Source organism: Bombus bifarius, unplaced genomic scaffold, assembly GCF_011952205.1.
Source record: "Bombus bifarius isolate JDL3187 unplaced genomic scaffold, Bbif_JDL3187 scf7180000007974, whole genome shotgun sequence".
Lineage (NCBI taxonomy): Eukaryota > Metazoa > Arthropoda > Insecta > Hymenoptera > Apidae > Bombus > Bombus bifarius.
Genome location: NW_022884360.1, coordinates 3,060,040 through 3,085,687, shown reverse-complemented (window position 1 = coordinate 3,085,687; position 25,648 = coordinate 3,060,040). Strand labels below are relative to the sequence as shown.

The 25,648-nt window shown below is 30.8% G+C and overlaps 1 protein-coding gene across 8 annotated transcripts; it reads right to left on the bottom strand.

Moving 5' to 3' along the window:
• Positions 1-491: 491 nt before the first annotated feature.
• On the bottom strand, positions 492-25,424 carry LOC117216869 (protein Gawky). 8 transcript variants are annotated; one of them, XM_033463986.1, is made up of 18 exons: positions 24,827-25,420; positions 20,036-20,229; positions 18,555-18,604; positions 18,096-18,208; positions 16,083-16,257; positions 10,671-12,698; positions 10,174-10,541; positions 9,712-10,045; positions 8,879-9,403; positions 7,465-7,841; positions 6,947-7,144; positions 6,320-6,475; positions 5,734-6,207; positions 5,457-5,556; positions 5,221-5,381; positions 4,256-4,485; positions 3,723-4,086; positions 492-2,989 (listed from the first exon to the last, which is right to left on the bottom strand). In XM_033463986.1, exons 4-18 carry the CDS (start codon positions 18,162-18,164, stop codon positions 2,648-2,650), a joined length of 5,901 nt encoding a protein of 1,966 aa, XP_033319877.1. In that variant the 5' UTR covers positions 18,165-18,208; positions 18,555-18,604; positions 20,036-20,229; positions 24,827-25,420; the 3' UTR covers positions 492-2,647. The 8 variants fall into 8 exon arrangements, with proteins under 8 accessions (XP_033319877.1, XP_033319873.1, XP_033319876.1 ...); XM_033463982.1 differs by having other exon boundaries at positions 5,221-5,556; positions 9,712-10,042; positions 24,827-25,421; XM_033463985.1 differs by having other exon boundaries at positions 5,221-5,556; positions 10,174-10,490; positions 24,827-25,421.
• Between the last annotated feature and the right edge of the window lie 224 nt (positions 25,425-25,648).

Genomic DNA, 25,648 nt, shown 5'->3' with positions numbered 1-25,648 from the left:
ATTGTCCATTCATTCAAAGTGTAAAAGAACTTAAAATATTTTTAGTATAAATAATTGAAGAATATATATAGTAGATTTAATCCATGTACAGAGCAATTAATGAGTCTCTATTATACAATATAAAGTACTAGGTATGCTATTAATAATAGATTAATATTGTTACAATTTTTCTATGCCTTTTAATCGATGTCACTAAATATTATTTAGCACTTAAAATATCTTCTATTTTATATATATATAATAACTGGAAAGAGAACTAATATTACACAATATGTTACTAGACTAAAAATCACGCATAAATACTACCGTATCGTTTGCTGAATTTAAACTGAAATAGATAGAAGAATAATATTGTCTGTCTGAAAAAAGTATTGAGACAGTGTAGTAAGTAAGTTATCATTGAAAAATTGTCTCAGATTGTCAAGTTACCAACTATAGATTCTATAGATAAAACTATAGATAGATAGTAAAAGAGAAACTCAAAATTTGTAAAATAGAAATTTTGCGTCACTGTATAATTGGAAATACCATTCACTCGAAAATTCGAAGTCATTCTGAAAACTTTAATTAGGATTTCAGCTTTCTTAAATGCTTTTCTTTTTTGTCTCTTAATATTAACCAATGGGAAGTGGCATATTCTTCTCCTCAGTATCGTTCATTTTGCAGAGGGGAGTGAGAAAGAGAAGAGAGAAAGACAAAGACACACACAGATAGGCAGACAACAGACAAAGATAGCTAGAGAAAAACATCGAATTACCATATTCGTTATAACTCTATAATTAGTAAATGGTAAAGAGACACGCTGGACATTGGCACGACGGGTGGCATTTAGATTTAATATATGTAGAATAAAATTTACGTTATTGCGATAACATTTGGTATCGTTTTTGTTGTCGTCGCAAGAACTCGGACCCCGATTTATCATCCGATTAAAAGTTTGTGGGCGTTTTACGATAGAGAATCGATTTTTAGCTAAAATAACGATCTCCGAATATCTCATAGAAGATCACGATATCTGCCAATACACTTCTTAGCTAGTGAAGCTATTGATTCAAATTTTTTATAACCATAGTTTTATTACAATATTATTCATATAATCTCGACTTACTGGAATAACAATATACAAATAAAAGCAAATTACTAATCGTATTACTATCGTTAATTTTGTGGCAACAATAACCAAATTTTCTATATTGATAATTGTTGCCATGTGAAGGAAAAATTCACTAAAAATTCGATTCTATATCACCGTTGCTAATGGAAGAGGTATGTATAGCCCAAAGCATCGACGTGGATCCTCGCTTATTAATTTCTTTAAGAGGTAACGTTCCTCCTCCCTTTTTTTTTTCTTTTTTTTCTATATTTTTTTTTCTTTTCATTCATATCTTATTCATTCTTTCTGCTTGTTTTTGTTTTGATTAGATTGGTACAGTCTACGTTTGATACGCATGGCAGTCTCGATTAGAGGAAACTGTTCAGAGCAAAAAAGTGGAACACTCGTGAGACCATTGATCATAATTTACTTTCTTACACGCGCATCCTTAAGAAAGTGTTGGCGACGCCATTATCTAGATTAGCCAATGTATCATTTTTTCAAAGCTAATGGCTGCGGTGTTGTATGCGCGTACCCTTTTAACTTTCCTACTGTTTTCTGTGCTCCGATCCTCAAAATATGTAACAGGAGCTAGAATTTATACTATTTTTTCATAAAATTACCTACACAACGATGTTTTAATATACGATATATTGGATACGCACCATTTGCAAATTATAAATCATTTTGATCAAAATGAACTTGTAACACGCGTCAATATTGAGAAAAATGAAATATAAATTATTGCTATACTCAAATGTGAAAAAATATGAAAATAGAGTAATTTATATTCATAAAAATTTTCTTCTGCATGTATCATATAATTTATGCATTCATAATGCAATGAATATGTCGAGCATGTACGCAACATTGAACATATTAAAACACCGAAGAGTGTAGCATAACAAAGATCAACTTAAATATCTTCAACATACTACTATATATATTGTTCTGAATAAACAGGATATTCGATTGAAACGTTAATGAGAACACGACCTGAATGGGAAGAATACTAATTCAGTAATTGAAAGATCATGAAAAACCTGCCTATCAGAGATGGGTGCGCACTATGTATACACATACGCGCATATTATGTCAGATGAAATTAATATTATTTTAAGATATGAAAATACCAAAATACCAAAATGAACTGCGACAGAAGCAATATCGTAACGTCAATACTAATTTAGTATTACGTCGTACGTACGTACTTAATGTGTAGTACGCGCGATATAATAACAGCATTCTCTCGTGCCTATTATTAAATGTAGTCGGCATTACACCAGACAATTAATAAAGCACGGCGCACGCCAAAAGCCTTGAAATTCATGATATACCCTCCCTTGCCCCCATTATCCCCGAATCCCAAATTGAAAAATCTTCTGTTGAAAAAATCAAATCAGATCCTTGTTGCTGCCGAAATTATACACGGCACTGATTTAAGTAACTTCATCGCGAGAACCGGCCCATCTGACAATGCGGAATATAATTGACGTATCGTGAAGTAGAAGGCTTGGTCGTCGCACGAGTGATACCGCTCCTCCGTGCGGCACTCTACATCGACTCACCTCCCAGAAGGTCTCCGGGTAAGTACGAGTTCAGAGAACTGGGCGTAGCACGTTGTTGATCATTGCTGTCGATGCCAGCGCTGCTCCAAAGAGAATTGCTACTCGGTGGAGCGCCCCATAATTGGCTGGAACTACCGCCCCATGTGTCTGGTGGTGGACCAGTTTTGTTCGATGGTCGCAAGCCCCAACCTGCTCCTGTAGTAGCTCCAGCTTGTTGTTGACCTCCATGACTAAGTTGTTGCAACAAGCTGTGCACCTCGGTATCGGCTGGAGATTCTGCGAAAATTGTTGTGTTGCCCAGGACGCAATTGTTCAGAGCACCTTGTGCCTGTAAACATCATTAAACATTTCTCTTATTAATTTCAACTTTTGATAATTTCATGGTAGTAGATTTGTGATTTTTTAATCATTGTTTTATATAATATCTAAATGATAAAAATTGTACATTACATTCGTGTATATAATATATATGTATATATGTAAACAAATAAGATTTATACAATAGGATTTATTAAGTAAATCTACTAATTACTTGGGAAGAGTGCATATTCATTTACAAAAAACTGGAAATGAAAATGAACATGAAAATTGTGCACAAAAATTTGTAAATATATTCAGAATTTCAAAATCACGTAAAAAGTTACATAAGGACACATTTATACGATCTTCAATATACAAACTTCCTGGAGCACCTAACATTAATACAGTCCCAGTGCATAAAAGCTTTAGATTTTTAGTCTATAGATATATACGATGAATCATATATACAAATAAAAATATAGTAGGTAATACTCAACTCAATTAATTATTGGGTGGTTAACCTAAGTTTAATTTTTTACGGTCTAAATTATACTACGCTGTATTTTTTAGATCTGAATCATCAGAATCAACTATACTTCAAGATTATTCATACATAAAAAGTAAATTTTACAATAAGTGAGAGTCTAATATATTTAAATACTTTTAGTTAAAGTCACAGATGTTGAACTGCAAAAGGATATAAGACCGCTAAAGGTTAATGCAATTAATGCAATAACAAAAATATGTAAAAGACACTAAACCTTAATAGCCTCATCTCTTGATGAATATTTGGTTAAAGCAATTCCATGATTAAGGTATAATCGGAAGTCTTGAACAGGACCGTGTTGCATGCAGAGGGTTTTCAAAGTAGAACCATCGATTTGAGGCGTCAGATTCTTAAGTAGTAACCAGGTAGAAACCCAGGCAGCATTTGTGCTCGATTGAAAGCCCCAGGAACTGGATCTGCTGACGGTGCCAAAACCTGCCCAGCCATTGCTCGTATTTCCCGTAGTTTTGCTGCTCAAGCCTGGTGGAGGGCCACGAACCTTACTCATTGGTGCTCCCCAGAGCTCTGAAGTAACCGCAGTCGGCGGTGGAGCAGATTCACCCCAAGTGTTCTTCGAGCTGTAAATTATATTTTGTATAATTAAGATAGTTGAATAAAAACATTAAGTAGTTAGTTAACGAATCATATTAAATTAAAATTTAAAATATTAAATTATAATAAAGAAAGTAATAAAAATAAAGAATATATACGGTAGGTAAAGTATTAAAATTTTAAAGCAATATTTACCTAGTAAATGCGTTTGGAGTAGTAGCAGGTGGATTGAACGTCCAAGTAGAATTACTTAAACTTGGTATTGATGTATCAGGATTGGTAGGTTGTTGTGGTGGCGGCGAAGTCTTACTACTTGAAGAAAAAATGGCATCTGGGTCTTTGATCGTTGCTAAAGAAAGCGGTGAACGAACGATAGAGCCTGGAGTAATGCTTGGATCATCCTCGATGCTCTTCATCTGGGTACCCTAAAATGAAATTAAATATAGGTGGACCCGAATAAACGTCATACGTAAGAATTTTTCGTTTTTCTGTTACTCATACAAAATCTGAATTACTAAATATAATTAACAGAAAAGAGAAATTCAAATATCCTAAATCAATTTTTATTACAATAATGAATACAATTTAAAAGAAAATGAAAAATTATTTTATTAAATTTTATTAGAATACTAATATATATTACCTAATCTATATATAGATAATACATATCTAATCTGTATTCTTTACGACAAATTAAAAAAACCCTTCATTGTTTTACTATTTTTAAGAGGTCATTTCTTATTTTGGAATTTGATTACCAGCGCGTACTCTGTTTAACCCCTTTCGACGTCAGGCACTGCGAGACAAAAATTTCGTCATACAACCAAATTTCATGACAGGAATTCTACGATTAACAAACAAATTTATTTTCTATTAACGTAAATGAAACAATACCTTAATAATGTTTCATTATTTTAACTTGTACAACATAAAATCTGAAGAAGATCTGTATAATTTGTATCATTTTGTGTAAACGGCATTCTATTCTTTTCATTTTTCTGCATAAATATATTTTAAATACAATTATTTCAAAGAAATCAAATGTTTCAATAATATCTTAAACTTGCGTCATAAACAATCGATTCAAAATATTGAATAAGATTTTTTATACTGAAAAAGGTTTTCTTCACATAGGAAGTACGATATTGGAAATGGATTACCTTCCATGGCTTGCCAGGTTCAAATTCAGGTACAAGATCGGTGAAAGCAGCAGCACCAGCAGCTGCACCAGTTGGCTGCCAATCCTTTCCATCAGTGGAATCCGAGTTACCTGGATCTGGCCATCCACTCTCTCCAAGTCTGGTGGACCATGTACCATCTCCTTGACCCAACAAAGGATTCATGTTAGGACTACTGTGTGATCGTGTTAAACCAGCCGGTGTAGCTGCTGGCTTACTGGTTGTTCCTGGTGCTCTCGAGAACTCGTTCGAAACTAACTCTCCATCCTTGTCCAAAGAAGGTAACTTCCACTGATTCAGTCTTGACTGTTGCTGACTCTATAATAAAAAATTAATTTTCACATCACAAATCTAATTATTACTCTCATTGTTTCTTTCTAATACAACAAAAATGAATTATTTCGTTCATTTTTCACGAGAAAAAATTTAAAACATTGTATATAAATTTTTCTATGAAGTATATATAACTTCTTACAAAATAAAAAATGTACTTACAACAGGAGGTTCCTTATTCATTGTCAAATCTGTGAAACTATTTTGCAAAGCTGACATAGGATCATGTACTGAGCTCTTATAGTATTCTGAGCTTTGAGATGGTGGCACAGGGTGTTGCTGCTGCTGTTGTTGCTGCTGCTGCTGCTGTTGTTGCTTCATGTAAGTAGCTTGTTGCACAGCAATTTGGTTTTGAAGGTTTGCTATTTGCTGTTTTGTTTTTGTAATTTGTACACTGATCTGAAGAACAGATTGGCCATTGCCCTTCATTGTACTTTGCACAGAATGTTGTTGATGAAGCTGTTGTAAGACTTTGATTTGTTGTAATAGTTGGTTCAAAAGTATTAGAGTTTGAGGAGCAAGTGGTTGATTTAAAATTTGATGGTTTAAGTAACCTTCCTGGACGGCTAGCTGAATCTGTTGTACTAACATACGCAGTTGTTGAGTACTGGGTTGATTCTGAGGAGCTCTGGAAGCCTAGAATTAAAAAAAAAGAATAACTATTTGCTATAAATATAACAAATCTTAACAGACAAATTTTAAATAATTATCTGAATATCTATCAACTAGCAATACTAACAACATTTACCTGATTGAAAGGTGGTTGAGGTGCATTACTACTAGGTTGTTGTTGTTGTAATGGAACAGCAGTTTGTTGCTGTTGTTGTTGTAATTTCAATAAACTTGCACTAGCAACCGATCCTCCCACACTACCAGTTGCATTTCCACTTGGCACTCCAGCACCCTATAATTAACAATTAGTACACACAAACTGTCACTTCATATGCAATATTACAGTTAATTCTAAATTTCAGTATATAAATGTCACTTAAGATATAAACATACCGGTAAGTAATGTCTATAAACACACATATTTATATACACATTGCTTAACATTTGATACATTAAAAATAACATTAAGAGGTGAAAATTTATTAAGATTTGGAAAATGAGTTATACGACCATAGCATAAAATAGACCAATATGTAAGAATGTGCCAATCAAAAGTGTTTTATAATTACGAGAAAATTTACAATCAATGCAAATTTAAATGTGCAAAGCATGTAAAAGCATGTTAATATTTAAGGGATAGCATAAATACGCTTGATTGTGCTTTATTACAATCAAAGTAAAAAGAAGGAGTAAACTAGCATTCAAATAATAATATGAACTGCTTCGGTTCAGAAAATTATCAAATAACTACAATAGTTTTTACCGGAGGAAAAGACATTTGCTGTGCGACGTGATTAAATCTAGGATATGCTGGCGCAGTTGTAGCTTGATTTGTCGGATCATAAGTGGAGTGTGCGTCATGTCTTCTCCATTGGTCTAAAGGCCGCACTTGACTTAAAAGTTCCAAAGCTTCCTCTCTATTCATTTCACGAGTTCTCAATGCCAATTCAACATCCTCTTTCTATAATCAAAAAATAATCATTAAGTGCATTAATTAAAAGAAGGCATTTGCTTAATCAAAACATAAATATAAAAAATATATCTGTCAAATACATTAAATTAAACCAACAACAATGACTACATCGACAAGTATCGTATCACAATAAACATATTCAAAATTGTTAGATTTTACAATAATAAAATTATTATATCTATAATTATTATTGACAATATTAGAATGGATCACTATATTTCTAGTGTTTTAGTATCCTCAATTATATTTTGAAACATAAAATCTTAACTAATAGTTTTATTTAATAAATTTAAATAATTTATACGTACTTTGTATCCCATGTCACAAAGATATCTAAATTCCCTGCTATTCCATATAACTTCCTTTGTAAGAGTTGGTTTCGTAGGATGACCCCAACTAGGAGTAGGATCCATATCAGTATCAGCCCAGCTTCCAGTGGGCCCCATTGGTTTAGGTTTGTGCGCACTGGGTCCACCCCAAGTGCCAGGATTTAATTGAGCTTCGTTCCAGGTACTTGGTGTTTTTGGATCATCCCATGAACCTGTATCATGTGGTCCTTCAGCCCAACTACCATTTCGTCCACCAGCAGCACCAGGATGTCCCCACATTGGTCCACTAACATCTGGTTTCATTCCAGGTTGAGCTGGCATTCTATTCTGTGGCATGCCCGGAGGACACTGCATTCCTATAAGTTGTAAAAATGTAGTTTTATTAAATTCTTATAGTTCGCAAAAAAGTTCCCAACTGCGAATAAAATTCAAAGAACATGAACAATATATATGACGGATTTCCATTAGAATTAGGGTTAGGGGCGTGAAACGAATCTTCATTTGAATTATACATTGTCGTTATGCAATAGAGAAGACATTGACTAGTGCAAATACGATTATTACAGGACTTGACAAGTAACCGTGGTACTTAGATACTCGGAAAGCTAATGACAATGATCCTAGGTTCAATAACGAATCCGTGGTCAACGGGATGCGCTTTCTTCCAAAGCCCAAATCGTACTCGACTTGCTTGGCTACGGTGGAAGTATAACTAAACTAACTCTTTGTTAAAACGTGGAATATTCTCGGGGGAACAGACGCTAAGTAACTCGCTAATACGACCTCACGAGAGAATAAATTTCCGTCGCGATGATGCTACAGAGGAAAACTATGATGGGGTGTATCTAAGGACACGAGATCATCGGATTCGTCGAGGATAGCCTTCGTTCAGAAAGTGAGGGAAATTGACGTTGCTGTTAATTGGTCAATTTCTATGTTGGTGGCTAGAAAAGGATGCTAGCCGTCCTTGAGGGAATGTTGCTAGCGGGAACTTTAGGTAACTAGATCTTAATGTTTATAACGGCCCTCAAGCTAACTGAACATGTACTGTGGAGATGCGTCGGCATCTGGTAACCATCATACCCGAAGAATAGGGTCTGCGTATAGCGAGCCACGAAACAGAAACTGTTGGAATGTTTACTGTCGCGTGCCGCTACAAATATTTCTTTTAAGGAGAGCTATAGAATTACTCCATACCTTTGTTAGACAAAGCGTCACAGATCTCGAACAAATACAATCGGATCGAATGACGACAATTGTTTAATTACGCCTATGATAGAATCTAGATTACGGAGTTAAGAGATTTTCCCGAAGTTCCAAAGGGAAGGCTCCGATGTCCTTTCATCTCCGATATATATATATATATATATATAAAGAAAGAAAACAAACAAACCTCCTCTCCCTATATTTGGCGTTGGAAGATCCTTCCAATGAGAAACTTTACTACCAGGTATGGTCCTTTGATTAACTGCAGGATTTCCCCATAAACTTGTGCCATCGTCATAGTTTGGGACATTTCTTCTTTGTGTTGGTGGAGAAGGTTCTTCCCAACCTGATGGTTTCCCTGGCATAATATCCTTTGGTGGTGGTGCAGCCCACTGATTTATATTAGAAGGATTTAACATCTTTGTTGGAGGGCCTGAAGGATGTTGATGTCCCATTTGGTGATGTGGTGGACCTGGTGGTTGACCCCACATTGCATCCGCATTGGCACCGTTTAACCTTCCAGAAATCCCGCGGGGATCCCCACGCATGTCTGCCATCCTAGGATCACGAGCCATTGGATCCATCACACGTATGTGTTCTCGAGGATCCAAAGACATTCTGTGGTCACGGGGATCTCGCATCTCTCTAGGATCAACAGAACGGAGATCTCTAGGATCTCGATGATCGATCCTTGGATCACCCCAGTTGGATCCTATAAAATACGTCATTCGTAATTTATTTTAGAATGAGATCTTCAATAACATGAAAAGTTTTAGTTAGAAGGTTTTTATTTTCGATTAACTTTCTGAATATTGAAAAAATCATAATATATTCTTAAAAAATTGACCATATAATAAAACACATAAATAACCAGAATTTAAAGTATAATGCTTTTTTAATATTGTACAAATTGCAATCAAATAATAATCTTTTTTGTAATCATATTTCGATTTGCAAATTTTAATGTCCAAAACAGGAAATGGAGGAAAAGGGAAAGTATTTCAATATGATAATAATTACCTCCCCACATACCAGTTTGGTTACTGGTACCAGTCGTCCATTGGCCAGCTGCAGAATTTGGTTGGGAAGATGTGGGGGCACCAGTCCACATATTAGATGTATCTGCAGCTTCATCATCTTCACCCCAAGTTCCACCAATGTTTGTTGCTGGTGTATGACCCCAAGGTGTTTTAGCTTGCTGCTGAGGTGGAGGTTGACCACCATTTCTGAGATTAGCTTCCCATAAATCTGTGCCATTGTTTACTGGTGTCTTCCAGATTGGAACTCCATCTTTTGACATACTAGGTTCTGGAGATGTTGGGACATCCCAGTTTGTGTCCTGATTCACATTCTGCTATAACAGAAATGCAAAATTCGATGTTAGTATGGTACAGTACTCAAATATAAAATATAAGTGTGCAAAATGATCAAAGAAAGATTTATGCCTGCAATAATACCTTATATGATAGCAGAGATACTCACACAACCCCAACCATCTTGACTAAAAAGTGCTTCCCTCACTGTATTTAACTGTTCTAATTGTTGCTTTGTTGAAGGATTATTGTTTGCAGGTGTATTACTACTGTTAACAGATCCCTGAGTCTGATTGTTTGACTGATTATTATTGTTACTGGAATTCGACTGTTGCTGCTGTTGTTGTTGTTGTTGGGCTGACGTATTATTATTTTGAACAGAAGAGTTCTGACTTGATCCTCCAGGATTATTAGATTTTCCCTGTGACCATTGGTTGCTGTTTTGACCACCCTGACTTGTGCCACTTGATTGAGAAGTGGGTGGACCTGATTGTTGATTTGATTGTTGATTTGGATTGCTCACTTTATTCACGTTACCTAAGAAGTAATTATTCATCCAAACATATTCTGCTATGAAAATCATTCCATATATTCAATTTAATATTTAAACACAAATTTAAAATTACTTAAGAAAAGAACTTAGCAAAACAAATACAAAATGCTTACCTGGGACATTTTGTCCACCTGGAGGTCCCTGATTTTGATTTGAATTTGGATTTCCAGCAACGGACCTATTTACACTGTTTCCAGTCCAATTACCAGGTGCTCCGCTACTTCCGGAAGGATTCCCAGAGTTTCCTCCCCAACCCGATTGATTGTTGTTGTTGTTATTTGTAGTACTAGTTTGTGTAGAGCCCCAATTTGTAGTTCCACCGCTATTCAATGAATTTTCACCCCCGCCAGCCAATCTCAAAATGCCAGGAATTCCCCACCTTTTCTTATACCCCAAATTGAATTCATCAAGATCGCAAATCTGTCCAAAAAGGAGCGTTAACACGTGCTTAAGATCAGTTCTGTGAGCTTGCAAGATGTCTTTGGAAACTCCAACGGACGCTGCTATGAGATTCCTTGCACAATGAATAAGGTAAGTTCGACTCACGCCATTTGCGTTGTCGACTTCCTTTCTCTTCGAGAAACTAGAAATTGGATAATTTCTTGAGGATATTTCTTCCACTGCAGTAGAAACAGTTAAATTTCCATTTGTGGTTCGCTTATCCTTTGAACCAGGAGCAGCATCTTTATATTTTTTAAACTGATTGCAATTATGTAAGTTTACTGCAATGGCATCGATCTTCATTGCTTCATTAGAATTCTCACTGTCAATGAACTGGGCAGTTTGATACGTCGAACTGGTCAGACTGAATTGCTTAGAATTTACCAGACTTTCTGTGAAAATGTTCTCAACATTAAATCCGATAGCTTGGAGTACTTTGAATAACGTCTCTTTAGATTGGTACAAATCACAGAGATTTTCTGAAGAAAATTTTCCATCGATCACATCAGTGAAAGCTTGGTACTTCAGCTTCGTTCGTTTAAGTAAACTAGAGCACGACAAACGAATAGAAACATCTCTTTCTATCAACTCGTGCGAATTTTGGCAATCGTAGTTTCTCTCAAAACCGCAAAAACAAAATACTCCTGTCTGAGTATAATGCTCGTCATTGAAATAGACAGCAGTTTGAGATCTGATCCTTTTTAGTTCGTTATCGTTAATCGTATTTTCACCAATGTTTCGGCATTGTATTTGTTCGTTAAAATTACCGAAACATTTCGAAGAATTATTTTCTTTTACTTCTCCTTCTGGAAGAGAATCATTGTGATATTCCGTTAAACAGTTTAATAAACTGCCATAAAATTTGTGAGGAGTGTGCATTTGGTCGGGCCATAATATCTCGAAGTAGTTCGGCCGAGATCCAGGTACACCGATTATTCGGGATGCAGATTGGCGTGTAAGCGTCATCGTAGGCTTGCAGGTAGTCATAGTAGGAATGTAGAGAGCGAACTCGTCTTGGTTCTCCCCCTTAACCCTAAACCTATCCCCTATAGTAGACTTAGAAAGAGACTTAACAAACTCAGGGCCAAGACGCGTATACGACCCTGAGTACCTATAGCTCGCGAAATAAGTGCCCGAAGGCTCGTTAGACTTAACATTATCCTGAAATGAAAGAGCACCAACAGTAATTGTTGCCACGTCACTAATACCATTAATTACCCAGGACAACATCTCCACCGTCTTTTCTTTTAAGTTCAAAATTAATATTTTTGAGGTTCTTAGTCTCATTGCAATCGCACCACCGTCCATTTCAACGCGGAGGAAATAATGGTTACTGGTTGAGCTGAGCAATATCACAGACTTGTAGTTATCGTTATTATTACTTAGGAGGCTAGAATTAGACTTAATATTATTGTATTTGCCCGGATGAAGGCAGGATCCTAGTAAGGAGTAATTGTCAAGAGAGTCGAGAGAAAAGTGGCCTGACGAGGGGCGATCAGACTTGGGTATCCTAACTAGGCTAGGTACCCCTTCATCGATTGCGCACTTATCTCCTGTTAATCTTAGATTTACGCTTATACTTAGTACCCTAATGTTTAGTACGCTAAAGCTAGTTAGAAGATGATTTTTTGTTGGGTGTTTTGTGGTTGACGACGCCACTGACTGGCAGGTCGAGCTTCGACTGGTCAAGATAAACTTGCCTAAAACACAAAATAATATTACCTTAACAACCAGCTCTTTGATATAATTAAAATGTTATATTAAAAAAATTTCTTAAATATTATAGTAACTACCAAAATATTCTATAATCAAATAGTTATTTATAATATTACAAATATCGAGTAATATCGAGTAGTATGTAAACATTAGGTAGCTCAATAGCTAGATACTAATTTAAAACTTTTACCGAAATATATATTAAATATATATAGGGTGTCTTGTTTACGTGGAAAAGTAGAATATCTCGCGAATATTAAAATTACCAAAAAAATGTTTTAATAAAAGTTGTTTGATTCGAAGGGGAATATCATATGATGCAAATTATTTTTTTTGCGGATAGAGTTAGTGGGGGAGATTTTAAGGTCGACTTCATTTTTTAAGATGGGACCATATATTTTTTCCATCTAGGATTCATCTTGGAATTTGCTATAAAAAAATATTAATCTATTTATGTCGAAAAACTATTAGTTTAACAGGTGTTTTAGCTCTAATTTGTAAAATTTAACGTATGAAGGACAAAGACAGACGTAAATACAGAAGTACCGCTTCGCATCTTCCCTTATCTTTCATATGTTAAATGACACATTAGAGCTAAAACATCTGCTAAACTAACAGTGTAATTTCGACATAAATAAGTTAATACTTCTTTATACGAAATGCCGAGATGGATCGATTAATGTATTAAAACATATATAACTCTATTTTAAAAAATGAAGTTGATTTTAAAATCTCCTCTACTACTCTAACTACAAAAAAATAATTTGTGATACCGTTTCCAATTAAACGAAATAGCTTATATTAAACATATTATAATTTATTGCCATGGCGTAATAAATATTCTCTTTTAATATTGAAATATATTTATTTTAGTAATGTTAAATGAAAATAGTTATTTTCTTCGAAGAAACAGATGATTTAATATTAAATCTTGAGAAGAGTGATTAAACTATAAAAAGACAATCTGTTGGTTCCGCTAAAGTTCTGATCTGTACCAAAATGGCTTCTTGTAACACTAGCGCCGCCTACTTCGCGTTAAAAAGGCTTTAAGCAAGAGACATTAAATCGTTAAAGCAAAATGTTGTAGTAGTTATGTAAAAAATTTCATACTATTGATTACTTTTCTCATACTATCGATTCCGTATGACTTTATTGATAACGTTTTAATAGTATGTAGACATTAAAGTACAATCTACCGTAAAGCAATCTCAATTTTTTATCGACATACTTATGATAATTATCTTACAGACTTTTATACCTATCATTGAAATTTTGAATACAAAGAGCATTATGATTTCTATTAATTTTCTAAAATCATTCATTTATAACTTTAATGAAATCTTTCAAATTCTAAATAGTTCTTCTTTTTCATTATTTCTGCTACCTCATATATCTTGTATGTATATGTATGATCGATGGAAACGATATAGTGAGATTGTAAAATAGAGAAATAAAAGATGACACCACCTAATCTAGCCCCATCTAGAGTCTATTTCACAGATAGACACACCCAAAATTTTTTAAATCAATTTCTATCAATTCAATAATGTGTCGAGAATTTCAGAATACAGGTTAAAATAAATTATAATCTCTTTTAGAATAAATTATAATTTTTCTTTTAAAATAAGGATAAATATTTTTTAATACAGTGAAAAAGGAACAGTAATTCTGAGAACTGAAGCCAGGCTCTAAGTCCCAGGTTCTCAACCTGTGGACGCAAAAAGTACCGGATCAGCCAAAATTCAGAATAAAATTTGAGGAGTCAATAACTTTAATTAATTTGGTTTAAGAATAAAAAATAAATTTGGCTTTTTTAATAGCTTATGCAACCAGTAGTACGAGACATAATACGAAATAGAAAGTGTTCGTAGAGGTTTACATTTATTAAACGAGGAGGACAATGCAGAATACTAATAGATTGATTACATCATCGTACTAAAACTACATCGTAAAAGGAAATACCTATTCATACTTTAATTATAATTTAAAACAGTTTCTTTAACCATAAATTATTTCAAACCCTGTAATCTGCATTATTTATTGCTGTATATTTAATTATTCATATTCATAACTGCTTAGAATTATTAAAAAAAGTTTCCATATGCAAAGTTTTAAAATTCTATTTATTAATACATTTAGATCGAATTGGAAACTTTCGCATTGTAAAATTACTAAAACAAAGCACGAAGTTCATTGTTTAAATAGAATGAGTGTAATATTGTTCCAAAAATATGGAAAAATTAATTAAAACTGTATTAAAACTACAACTAATTAATTATAAATTAATATATAACTAACAAAGAGGTTTAAATTATCGCATTCATTAATCGCTATCATTGGATTCGAATCTCAACTTTCGTTGTTGAAACAATTCTGTCCTCCCAAAATTGTTCTAGCTTTTGACCTGGGATCACAGACGATATTCAAATACATCTGGTAAAAAGCATGTCCACTTTTTTAAGTTGTTTGCTTAGGAGTGACTTCTCAAGTAATAATTGCTTACCTGATAATTATTCCTTACTTAGAACAAATTTAGGAGAATAGAACCATTTCCATAACGGTAGCGATACGTTGACGGTCTATTCAACGCGATAAATTTAAATCCTTCTTTTAGTTATGTATTAGTTTGTAGTTTAATCTATTTTGTTGTATTTTCTTTTTGTTGATGTTTTTCTTGTTCTTTCATCTTTTATTTCGTGCCTGTGCATGTGTATACGAACATCATACTGTGTAATAGTTATTTTTTAGTGACTTGTGTATATTCTCTGCATAGTAATATCTGTTTTAAATTATGTGGGCAAATTCATGGACTGAAATAACATTAATCCTTCCCGTTTGAAAATTTCATAGCGAGGTGGGCTTTGATATTTTCTTATGGATTCGTGAATAAGCAGCATTTAATGCTTAATCTGCGATTTTTCTTAGAAAATGCAGGATCGCTCACGACATCGAGAATGTCAATCTTCTCTACAATTTGCATGAGGTAAATCGCTACGCATGTATTGTTATGTTTGTATTACTAGTATAAAATAGAGAATATATTATTGTAAGAAAGAAGCTTCTTTCTATAAAAAAATAAGAGATCATACTTTTTAAATGGCATCGTACATTTGTTTGCTTTCATCCGTATATTTAACCAAGAAATTTGATAACATATACTGCTGCATAAAATAGTGATATACGGAAATGTACTTCACGATATACATATATATTACTGAATAAGATTACCCGATGCAATTGCATATACTTCGTTTCCATTTTATAAATTTAATTATTTTATTTTCATTTATGTTTTAAAAAGGAATTTTTATATGTCATAATATTTAATGTATACGTTCATATAAGCTATTATAAAAATATATATTTACCAGTTTGGTTCGACAGGACGGTTAAAAAGTCATTGGCGGCGGTATTTTCGCGATGGCTATTAGGTTTGGCCATCATGTTGTTTATGAACTCGATATCACAGTACCTATCATTCTCTGATTCTCTTCCCTCCCCAACCCTTATCGGACTGCTTTTCCCTAATACTACTACATCCCCCTGAAATCAAAAGTAACATTATCATAAAAATGTTTGCTTCTATTAATCAGTCTAAAATTTTATGTGCTAAAATTTTTATCAATCATATACTTAAATCAAAAAGAGTTGTTCATCAGAATACAAATAAAACCTATTTTACTTTTTAAATATAAAATTAAAACTACTTTTATTCAATTACAAATATTTGACAATTCATTGCGAATTAAACATAAATATTAAAACATCTTTTTTATTTCTGTTCGCAGTATAGTATTCTTTTTTTCTTCATTCGCTCCACTGACCCTTGATTGTTCTTTTCATATTATGTACCACTTTTTGTTATAAACTAAATTGGTTTAATCAGTATATAAAGGTTGAAAAGTGATAAACGAAGAAGACACTAATAAGAGCTTCTTTTATTTATAGCAATTACACAATATATGCTTATGTATGTAAGAAATGTACATTAAAACTACTTGAAAATTTCACACTTCTCAGAAGTAAAATACCCAATGAAAATGTAATATAGCCAACTAATATAGCAAGATTCTAAAAATTTTTTCGAAATCACTTTAGATAATTTGTGAAATATAAACGTAATTCTAACAATGTAAGTATAATAAGAGTAAAAGTATTTAAAATTCTGTAAAACCAATTGCATTCCTTTGTGGATAATGAAATAAATATATACTACTACTACTACTATAAATAAAATTCTAATTTTTTAAAGTGGAAAATATGTTTATGCTTTCATAATCATCCAAGACATGATGAACATGATAATATGCGGTTATGTGACATTGAAACAACCTTCAACAGTGAGATTTTATCTCTGAAACATTATTCACATGTATATAATGTTAATATACCTTAAATAATGTCTGAAGAGGATTTATGATTATGATATATCTAGATAACAAATTGTGAATAATTGAATTTCAGTGTGACGTAAAAATTTATTGTGTTTGCAATGCAAGTAAACAACACACTATACGTAATATTTGCTGTATAATAAGGTTAGGTATACATATAATTTCAATTTGTTGGACTCCTTAATATTACAACGAAAATGATGAAACTATTATTAACTTTAGAATGTTCACACAAAATCACAGAAGCTGCTTCCTACAAATGTTTCTATAAGTTATTATAAATGTTAACATTACGCAACATGATTATGCGCAAATTTCGCACAATATTTTGATGACAAGAAAGGTTTCAATTGCAGGCGCATTTTTTATTTTAAATGCAAATCAACTTTAAATGCAAATACGATGTAACTTGGAACATATTAAAAAATCTAATTGAAAATTGTCCTATGTATATTGTTCATTGCGAAAAATGATCTTCAAATAATGCACGTTAATTTTTATTAACATAAAATATATTTTTATAACATAAAATTCTGCATATGGGGACTGAATCTAAAATAATAAATAAATATTCTTTTTACTGACAGGCATATTTATGTTTAAGAGGTGAATATTGACTTTTAATTTAAAACGAGAAAGGAATTATTTCACATTTTTTTATATTATGTATACATAGTGTTTAAATTTGTGTTTTTATGTTTTAAGTAAATTAGATTGTATAATGTAATTTAGTAAACTTTGCCATTCATTTATGTACTCGTATAAAAATTTAAAAATAGTATATATTTCACATATTACATATTTTTTAGTATTTTGATTAAAATACATATATATTTTTTAGAATCTTTTTTGTTATACATACAAGTTACTATGTGATAAAAAGAAAAAACACATCAAAAATTCACTTTACAATATATTTCAAAACTAGTGCAAAAAATATTAAAAAATTAAAATAGAGCTATTAAAAACTACAGAACTTATACTTACCATGGAATTTTGTACGAAGGCATTTGTTTCTGTAGAAATCTCATGTGAACTAGAATTGTGTGGAAACATTGGGCTCAGTTCTTCTTTGGCAGGCAATGCATAGAAACCAAGATCTAAGGAATAATTTTTTATGAATTTATTATTACTTATTATGAATCATAATATTAATGTTTAAATTAAAGAAAATTTTCAGTTATTAATTTTATTAAACCAATAATCTGTTTATTATTCCACATTGTAATAATAATGTGTCTTGGATTCTACATGAGAAATTCAATTGTCTACAATTTAACATTATTGATGTGCAATAGGTATTACTTTATTATGATATAATGCAAAATGAAAAAATATATTGCGAGTACTGAATAGTAAATAAAAAGATAGTTGTAACAATGTGAATGTATCAGTCTCTTTTAATTAATTTATTAAATTATGAATACTACAAACTGAAGTACAAACCTTGTAGACTATCACTATCAGTGTGCTCCTAGCTCCATGCCAGTGGAGATCTGTAATAACATAATATTATTTTACTTTAAACAAATATAATTATCAAATATAATTACTTTAAACAAATATAAATCTTTGAGCGCTAGCAAAAATTGTTTGTTTCTAAGTTTATTTTTCAATTCTCTGTACGAGTAAATATACTTTTCTAAACTATTAAGTATGTAACTATATAGTACATGTTTTTAATTGCACCATATACAATATAATATAATTGCTACTGTTTACTATGAATGAGGCAGATAAAATAGTTAAGATTGCCTTTCCCTATTTCTTGCGAATATAAATTTTTTACTGCCTTATTACGCTATGAAACTATTAGTAGCAATCATTAATTTTTTCAATGTTTACTCCAAGTGACAATAATACATATCACATATTTCATGTAATACCTGACTATAACTCTATAATTGTTAGATATACATTATTGACAGTAAACTAGAAGCTTTGCAAAAATACTAATGTTTCTATTTTATGACTACATTTCTCTCATTATAATAAATCCAAATATTTTCTATGTACTATAAATTTATCAATGAGCAAGGGAAATACTGCAAAGTAATTTTACTACTGAAATGTTGTAAATACACGTTGAACATCAAAACGAAAATCGTCGTTTCGATCGATTTCCCCGTTTCACCAATAGACATATAAGCCCTGGATACACTCTCAAAACGCACAACTTACCAAATCTGTGCGTAATATAAGGTTAGATAACAAGTAGACGTACAAAATGAAGACGTAATTTGTACATTTCACGAATAATTACTACAGGCATATGTTATATATGTATCCACAAATATACATTCGAAATACAAAATATTCTACGCATTAAATATGGCAAAAAAATGTTTTTAACTTGCTGAAACTCGTACGCATCTATGTAAAATACTAGTGCATTTATAGATATTTCTAGCAATATAGGCACCATGTATTGTTCACAAGTACGTATAGATTCACGTAACATGTACGTGCATGTATACATACATATATATGTATATATATATATATGTATATATATACATGTACATTGCACGCTGTATGTGCATGTGTATGCGCGCGCGCACACACGCCCCTATGTGTGCAGTATATACAACAATTACATGTTCTTACGTGCATATACGTAAAACTATACATATGGATGCATATGCATATGTATATCAATGTATATAATCATCCGTATGCATATATATATACGCGTGCCGTATATTTATCATTATACGCACCATTTATACGTAATACCGTAATACCATAAATATATTCACACGTATGTGATTTGTGTATGTGTATTGATAAAAGAACGTAAAATGTAAAATGTGAAGGATGGAGAACACAGGAGAGAAATTAGCTACCCTTTCCTAAGATATCACAGGGAATTAAGTATCGTAACATTAGATAGAATGTTCGAGAATGAATGAAATTCAAGAACTTACTTTTTAGATTCGGTGCCCGAAGAAGATTTCAGTCTAGTGGAAGATATTTCGTTGGCGCACGAAACGGGCAGAGCGAGTACCGCTCCGCTGGTGGGCTATTCCCGCGAGTGGCGCTACTCCCCCGGATTTGGAGAGCTCGGTGTTGCTGATGCGCGCACCGAGACCCGATTCATAGTTGTACATGTGAAAAGACCCTTTCACATTTCAGAATGATCAGTAAACAGATTACTACTCGATATAAATAATATTCGATGCTATATAGTTAGTTTTAGTAGGATATAAAATAATTAATTCAACTGCAATTTATAGCTGAATTGATGGCCAAATACGCTATATTTTACAAAAATATATGTATTACAAAACAGAGATTATATCTAAATTTTGAAATATTCTTTTGCTATTTATTGAAACATTTTAATAATGTCAATAATAACACATTGGATTCATAAACAGTTATAATAAAAAATTTGAAATAATCATATTTCATTAATGTAACTTTTATATGTATATATAATTTTATAAGAAAAGAAATAATTTTGAAACTTAGAGAAATTTTTATGATACAATTAAAATGATTTTTTCTTTCTCGTTTCTTCGTTCAGATACTCGTTTGATGGAATAAAAGTTAATGAAAAATAATAAAATATGCAAAACAATGAAAATTAAAAATGATATTCGTATTAAAATGTATTACATCAATAATGAATAGAGAAGCTTCGATTAGATAAGGATGACTCATACATATTAACTTTCATATACTTCTTGACTAAAAGAAAAATTATATTAAAACCTATAAAGATAAATATTTTTCTGTAACATATGTTTTATTTTCTTAGATAATTATACCTATATAAGCAATGCGAATTTTATTTTTTGTTAAAATACATTAAAAAAGTTAAAAACATCGAATTAATAACATCCGATATTTGCAAAGTATATTTTTAATAAAATACTCAAATAGAAAAGAAGAAAAATACGCTTATGCTACCTTATACCTATACCTTTTTCACCGTCTTTTAATAAAATCATTTATAACAAGATTAGGTAATACGTTTTCAATCGTTATTTCGCAGATGATTACGAAATGATGCAGAAATCTGATCAAAGAAGAAATGTACCAAGATAAGATTATAGAATTTTAATTACGTAATTAAGAACATTGACATTAGTAATGTTACATAAAATATAACGTTGCAGAAATTTCATACTTTATGCATTGAATTTCGTTAAAATTTGTTCGCGAATAACTAAATGTGATTTACGCGCAAATATACAATTAAATATAGGTTAAATGTTTTGGAATACCTTAATTTTATTTAAGTTTATTTTTTTATATTTATTATTTTGTGATGATGTAGCTAATATTTATACGCGAATCATTTATGTTATATTAGACAAAATAATATTATACTAGTAAAATGCTTTTTATAAAATCATAAATTATCGAAGAAGCAAACTGTTTTGTTTATAGAGTAAAAGGCAACATTTTTTCTCAAGGTTGTTTTTTTTAAAATCTCAAATTTATTCTCACACGGTTTTAATATTTTTAAATTATATCATTATTACCTGACCTTGAAAAAATGAATATATCCTGTTATAAAAAAGATACATATTTGCACAATTATATCACTTTTATGCCATCTCGTATTACAAACATCGGTAACCTTGAAACTCAAAGGCGTGACTTTGAGAACAAAATTTTATATATCAGAAATTTCGATTTTTCCAATCAAAATGATTTTATTTTTGATATTTTATGGTACTATGAGAATGCTATGAGAATGAGCAAATACTTTAACCATTGATGTTAAAGGAAATATTCTGCATGTAATCCAATTGCACAGTTATGCAAAGTTACATGGCGCTATCATCTAAAACTTGTAACAATTTTATGATCTATATAGGACCCTTCACTTTAATTTTATGTAAAACATTACTACAAATTATGAAATAACTATAGGGAATAATAAAAATTCATCGTACTACCACATGCCTATACGTAAGATTTGGAAATTATCGACCCGTTAAAGGTGATACTCTACCTACGTAGATATATGTACACGTACAATCTTTACCTACAGAGTGTACTAATATCTATGCGTGTACAACGCGTGCTATTCTCTTGAGCGCACGTCTGCCCTTTTACTGCGACAACTTTCTCACTATTATAATTTACTATTACAGTTTTATTTATTTGCATTCCTACATTTATTGTATTTATACACTCCTTACCTTCTCATACCTCTTGAAAACAAAAGTATAACAACCCTTCTTACTCACGCACATATGTACGCACACGTATATGCATATAATGAAATGTTAATTATGCTTATTTCTAACATTTATAGAATAGATATATTTTTCTATTTTTTAAACATACTTTATAGTCTTTATCACATTCTGAACTACATAATATGATATTAATTTATTTCCAAAATAACAAAACTAATTTCGAATTAAATATTTATCGATTAAAAAATCATTGCTAATGTCTAGATACAAAAGGCAAAATCTTTCCAGTTGAATATTTTTTTATCATAATGCTAGTACATAGTATGTACTTAGATTGCATACACGTGAGCAAATTTATAACGTAACAATTGCTTACTTCCGGTAGTATGGCTGTCATTTGAAATCAGAGAACGCAAGAGTAGAAAGTGGAGGAAGTGTTCTTTTCGATTCGCTCCTTTTTCATTCTATAGTAAAAAGCGTTGTAAGCATTATGAAATAAAACGAAATTTTATTTTTTAATTAATAGTAATATAATAAAAGTAGAGTAAAATAAAACGAATTATTACTGTATAGGAAATAAGAAAGAGAAATTTAATAAACTAATTTTAATATAGAATTGAATGAATTACATTATCCATTTTTGTGCCACTGCTTTTACAAAATTTTTTAGGGGATTTACTTATATTTTAATACAAATAGACACTAATTTGATGAAAGGTTATGAAACTTACATTGCATGACTATAAGATATTAAATATTCCCATTCTAATCATCTTAACTTTATTATTAATGTAAATATTGTTTGGTTTAAATATAAGCATTGTGGATATATTAATTTAACTTGAAGCTTCTAAAACTGTTTTCTAATATTATGAAAAAAAGGTTACTACTCATAAAAAATAAAAACAGAATTTTCTGAAATAGACTTTTTATCAAACTTCTACTATTTGCCAATGCTATCTAATAATTCAATGAAATATATACAATGTAAATTAATTTGTAGGAAACAATTCTGGAAATTTTGTATTTAAAAATAATTACTATGGCAAAACTTGTTTTTATGAGAAGCTTCTATCTTTCAATGCTTGATGTTAAATAAGTAAGTAATAAATTTTATCAAAATTGGATAAGGAAAATTACTTCAAAATTTATTCAACTATATTATATTATAAATTTCTAAATTTAAATTTGATATTTATCTTCTTCTTTTCCCTTGTATCATTTTCATACAAAATGCAATGTATTTCATAGAATAATCATTTTATTTCACATAAGAAAAGGTTATGTTAACATTTACATACAAAGCTTTATATCTTAAAATAAGCAATTCTTACAATTATGATGTTTACAATATAATTATAATTTTAAGAATAAAAGGAAAAAAAGATTGTAAGATTTTTTGTTGTTATGTTTGTATTAACTTATTATATTTTAAAAATATATTCAATACTACATTATCTAAAGATAATAAGTTATAGATATATTTTCTTTATCTTATCTATAAGTATAAACAATTGGTAAATGTTCTTTATTATGGTGTATTATATACAAGAAAATTATTTGGCAATCATTAAATGCACTTACTTATCAAATAATTTTTGGACTTATTCAATGTATATGGTACAAGAGATAATCAAGAAAGGCAAACGATTAAATTCAAATTGTATATTCTATGATAAAATTAGTATAGCTATATGCTATCAATATATCTAATACAATTATAAATGTGATTTTTTAATAGAAAGAGACTAAAGAATTTACAACATTTTTCATTTCAATTTTTAGTTACAAACAAATCAAATATATTAAAAACAAGTAATTATTTGTCTAAAAATTTGTTCCACAATTTTCATTTATTTGTATACAAAGAATCACTCATATTTTGGAATATAATGAAAATATGTGTCAATCTAATTGAATCAACTTTAAAATGCAAATTTTTTAAATATTATGGATCAATTCAACAAATTTGCCTTTTTATATAAAATCACTCCCTCCTTAGTTGTACTACCATGTATATAATATATACATATATGAAAATACTATAGTATCTAACAGACAAACAAATGTTGAATGATATTATTGTGCAAAATGTTTTGTGCTTTAATATTTTATATTTAAATAAATAGGTCAATGGAAATATACAATCATATGATAAAAACACAGAAATACATTAATGGTATATTCTAACAATAACATTCTAATAAGCACTGACTATTTACAATTTATATTTTGATAACTTCATATAAGCATATATTGCAACTTCATAAATGTGTTATTTTTTTCTAGTAACAAAAGGTTAAAATTCGTTTATTCTTTTAACAATAAGAAAATGTATCTATCAACTGTTTCGTAATATTTATATTTGTAAATAAAGTATTAACGACTTTAATTCGGTGAAAAATAAAATGTGTTTCTCTCTTTTCCTCAACTTTATCAAAAATACTACTTCAAAATAAAAAAATTTTACGTCTGAAGTATTATAAGGTTATATTTATATATACATATACACAGTATATATACGTATATTATATATAATAATAATAAAATGTAACTTACCAGAGCATATATCAATCATAGAAAGTTCTTAAAATTAGATTGATCACAACACTTTCTTCACACGCTTTCAAAAGCACATTTCGTTGTGAGCGCAATAGTTATTTTACCGAAAATACATCTCCATCGCTAGGCACGGAGTCTTGAAAACTGTACTGTTTTGTGAGCCACGTCATACAATACAGATTGAAACTTCCAACGAATATTTTCTCTTAGATAAGAACGACATCTTGCAAAGAAGAAGCAACAATAATATACTTGGCGGATAATTTAAATAAAATTTGCATTAACTGCGCAAAATGTAATATAAATTACTTTTAAATACTTTTTAAATACAATTAAATCCCCATTTTTTTCGCATGTTAATTTTCCAACTTTACAGTCTTGTTGTGATATCATGCTGTTGAAGAAATCTCTGCAGAATTCTCTATATGTTTCTTTGCTCTCGTTGTATGTTTACCATTTTATTTCGTATTGAATATTAGAACTAAGAAAATGTTTTAAATAGTAAAATCAAAATATATAGTATAATAACTTCCTAAACACGTAGAACGCACTATTCTAGAACTTTAAAACATTCTTTTTGTATTTCAAAACACACCGACTTGTTAAAAAAGAAATAGTTTTATCATTAGCAATTCGTAATAAAATTAATTAATTAATTAATAACTAATTAATTAATAATTAAAATAAGATGTTTATAAAACATAAACACATTTTCGTTTTTGTTATTCTTTTATTTTTAATATTATTATTCGATTTATATATTCATAACATATCAGTTTTTAAAAGAAGAATTAGTTCTTTTTAATCATTTTAATTACA

Bases quoted from the DNA above. Each gene is read 5' to 3' on its own strand.
- LOC117216869 (XM_033463979.1), bottom strand. From the start codon at position 18,164: ATGTTTCCACACAATTCTAGTTCACATGAGATTTCTACAGAAACAAAT. The intron at 16,258-18,095 runs GTAAGTATAAGT...TTTTGATTTCAG, and splicing joins CCTTCGTACAAAATTCCATG to GGGGATGTAGTAGTATTAGG. The intron at 12,699-16,082 runs GTAAATATATAT...TTTGTGTTTTAG, and splicing joins CGTCCTGTCGAACCAAACTG to GCAAGTTTATCTTGACCAGT.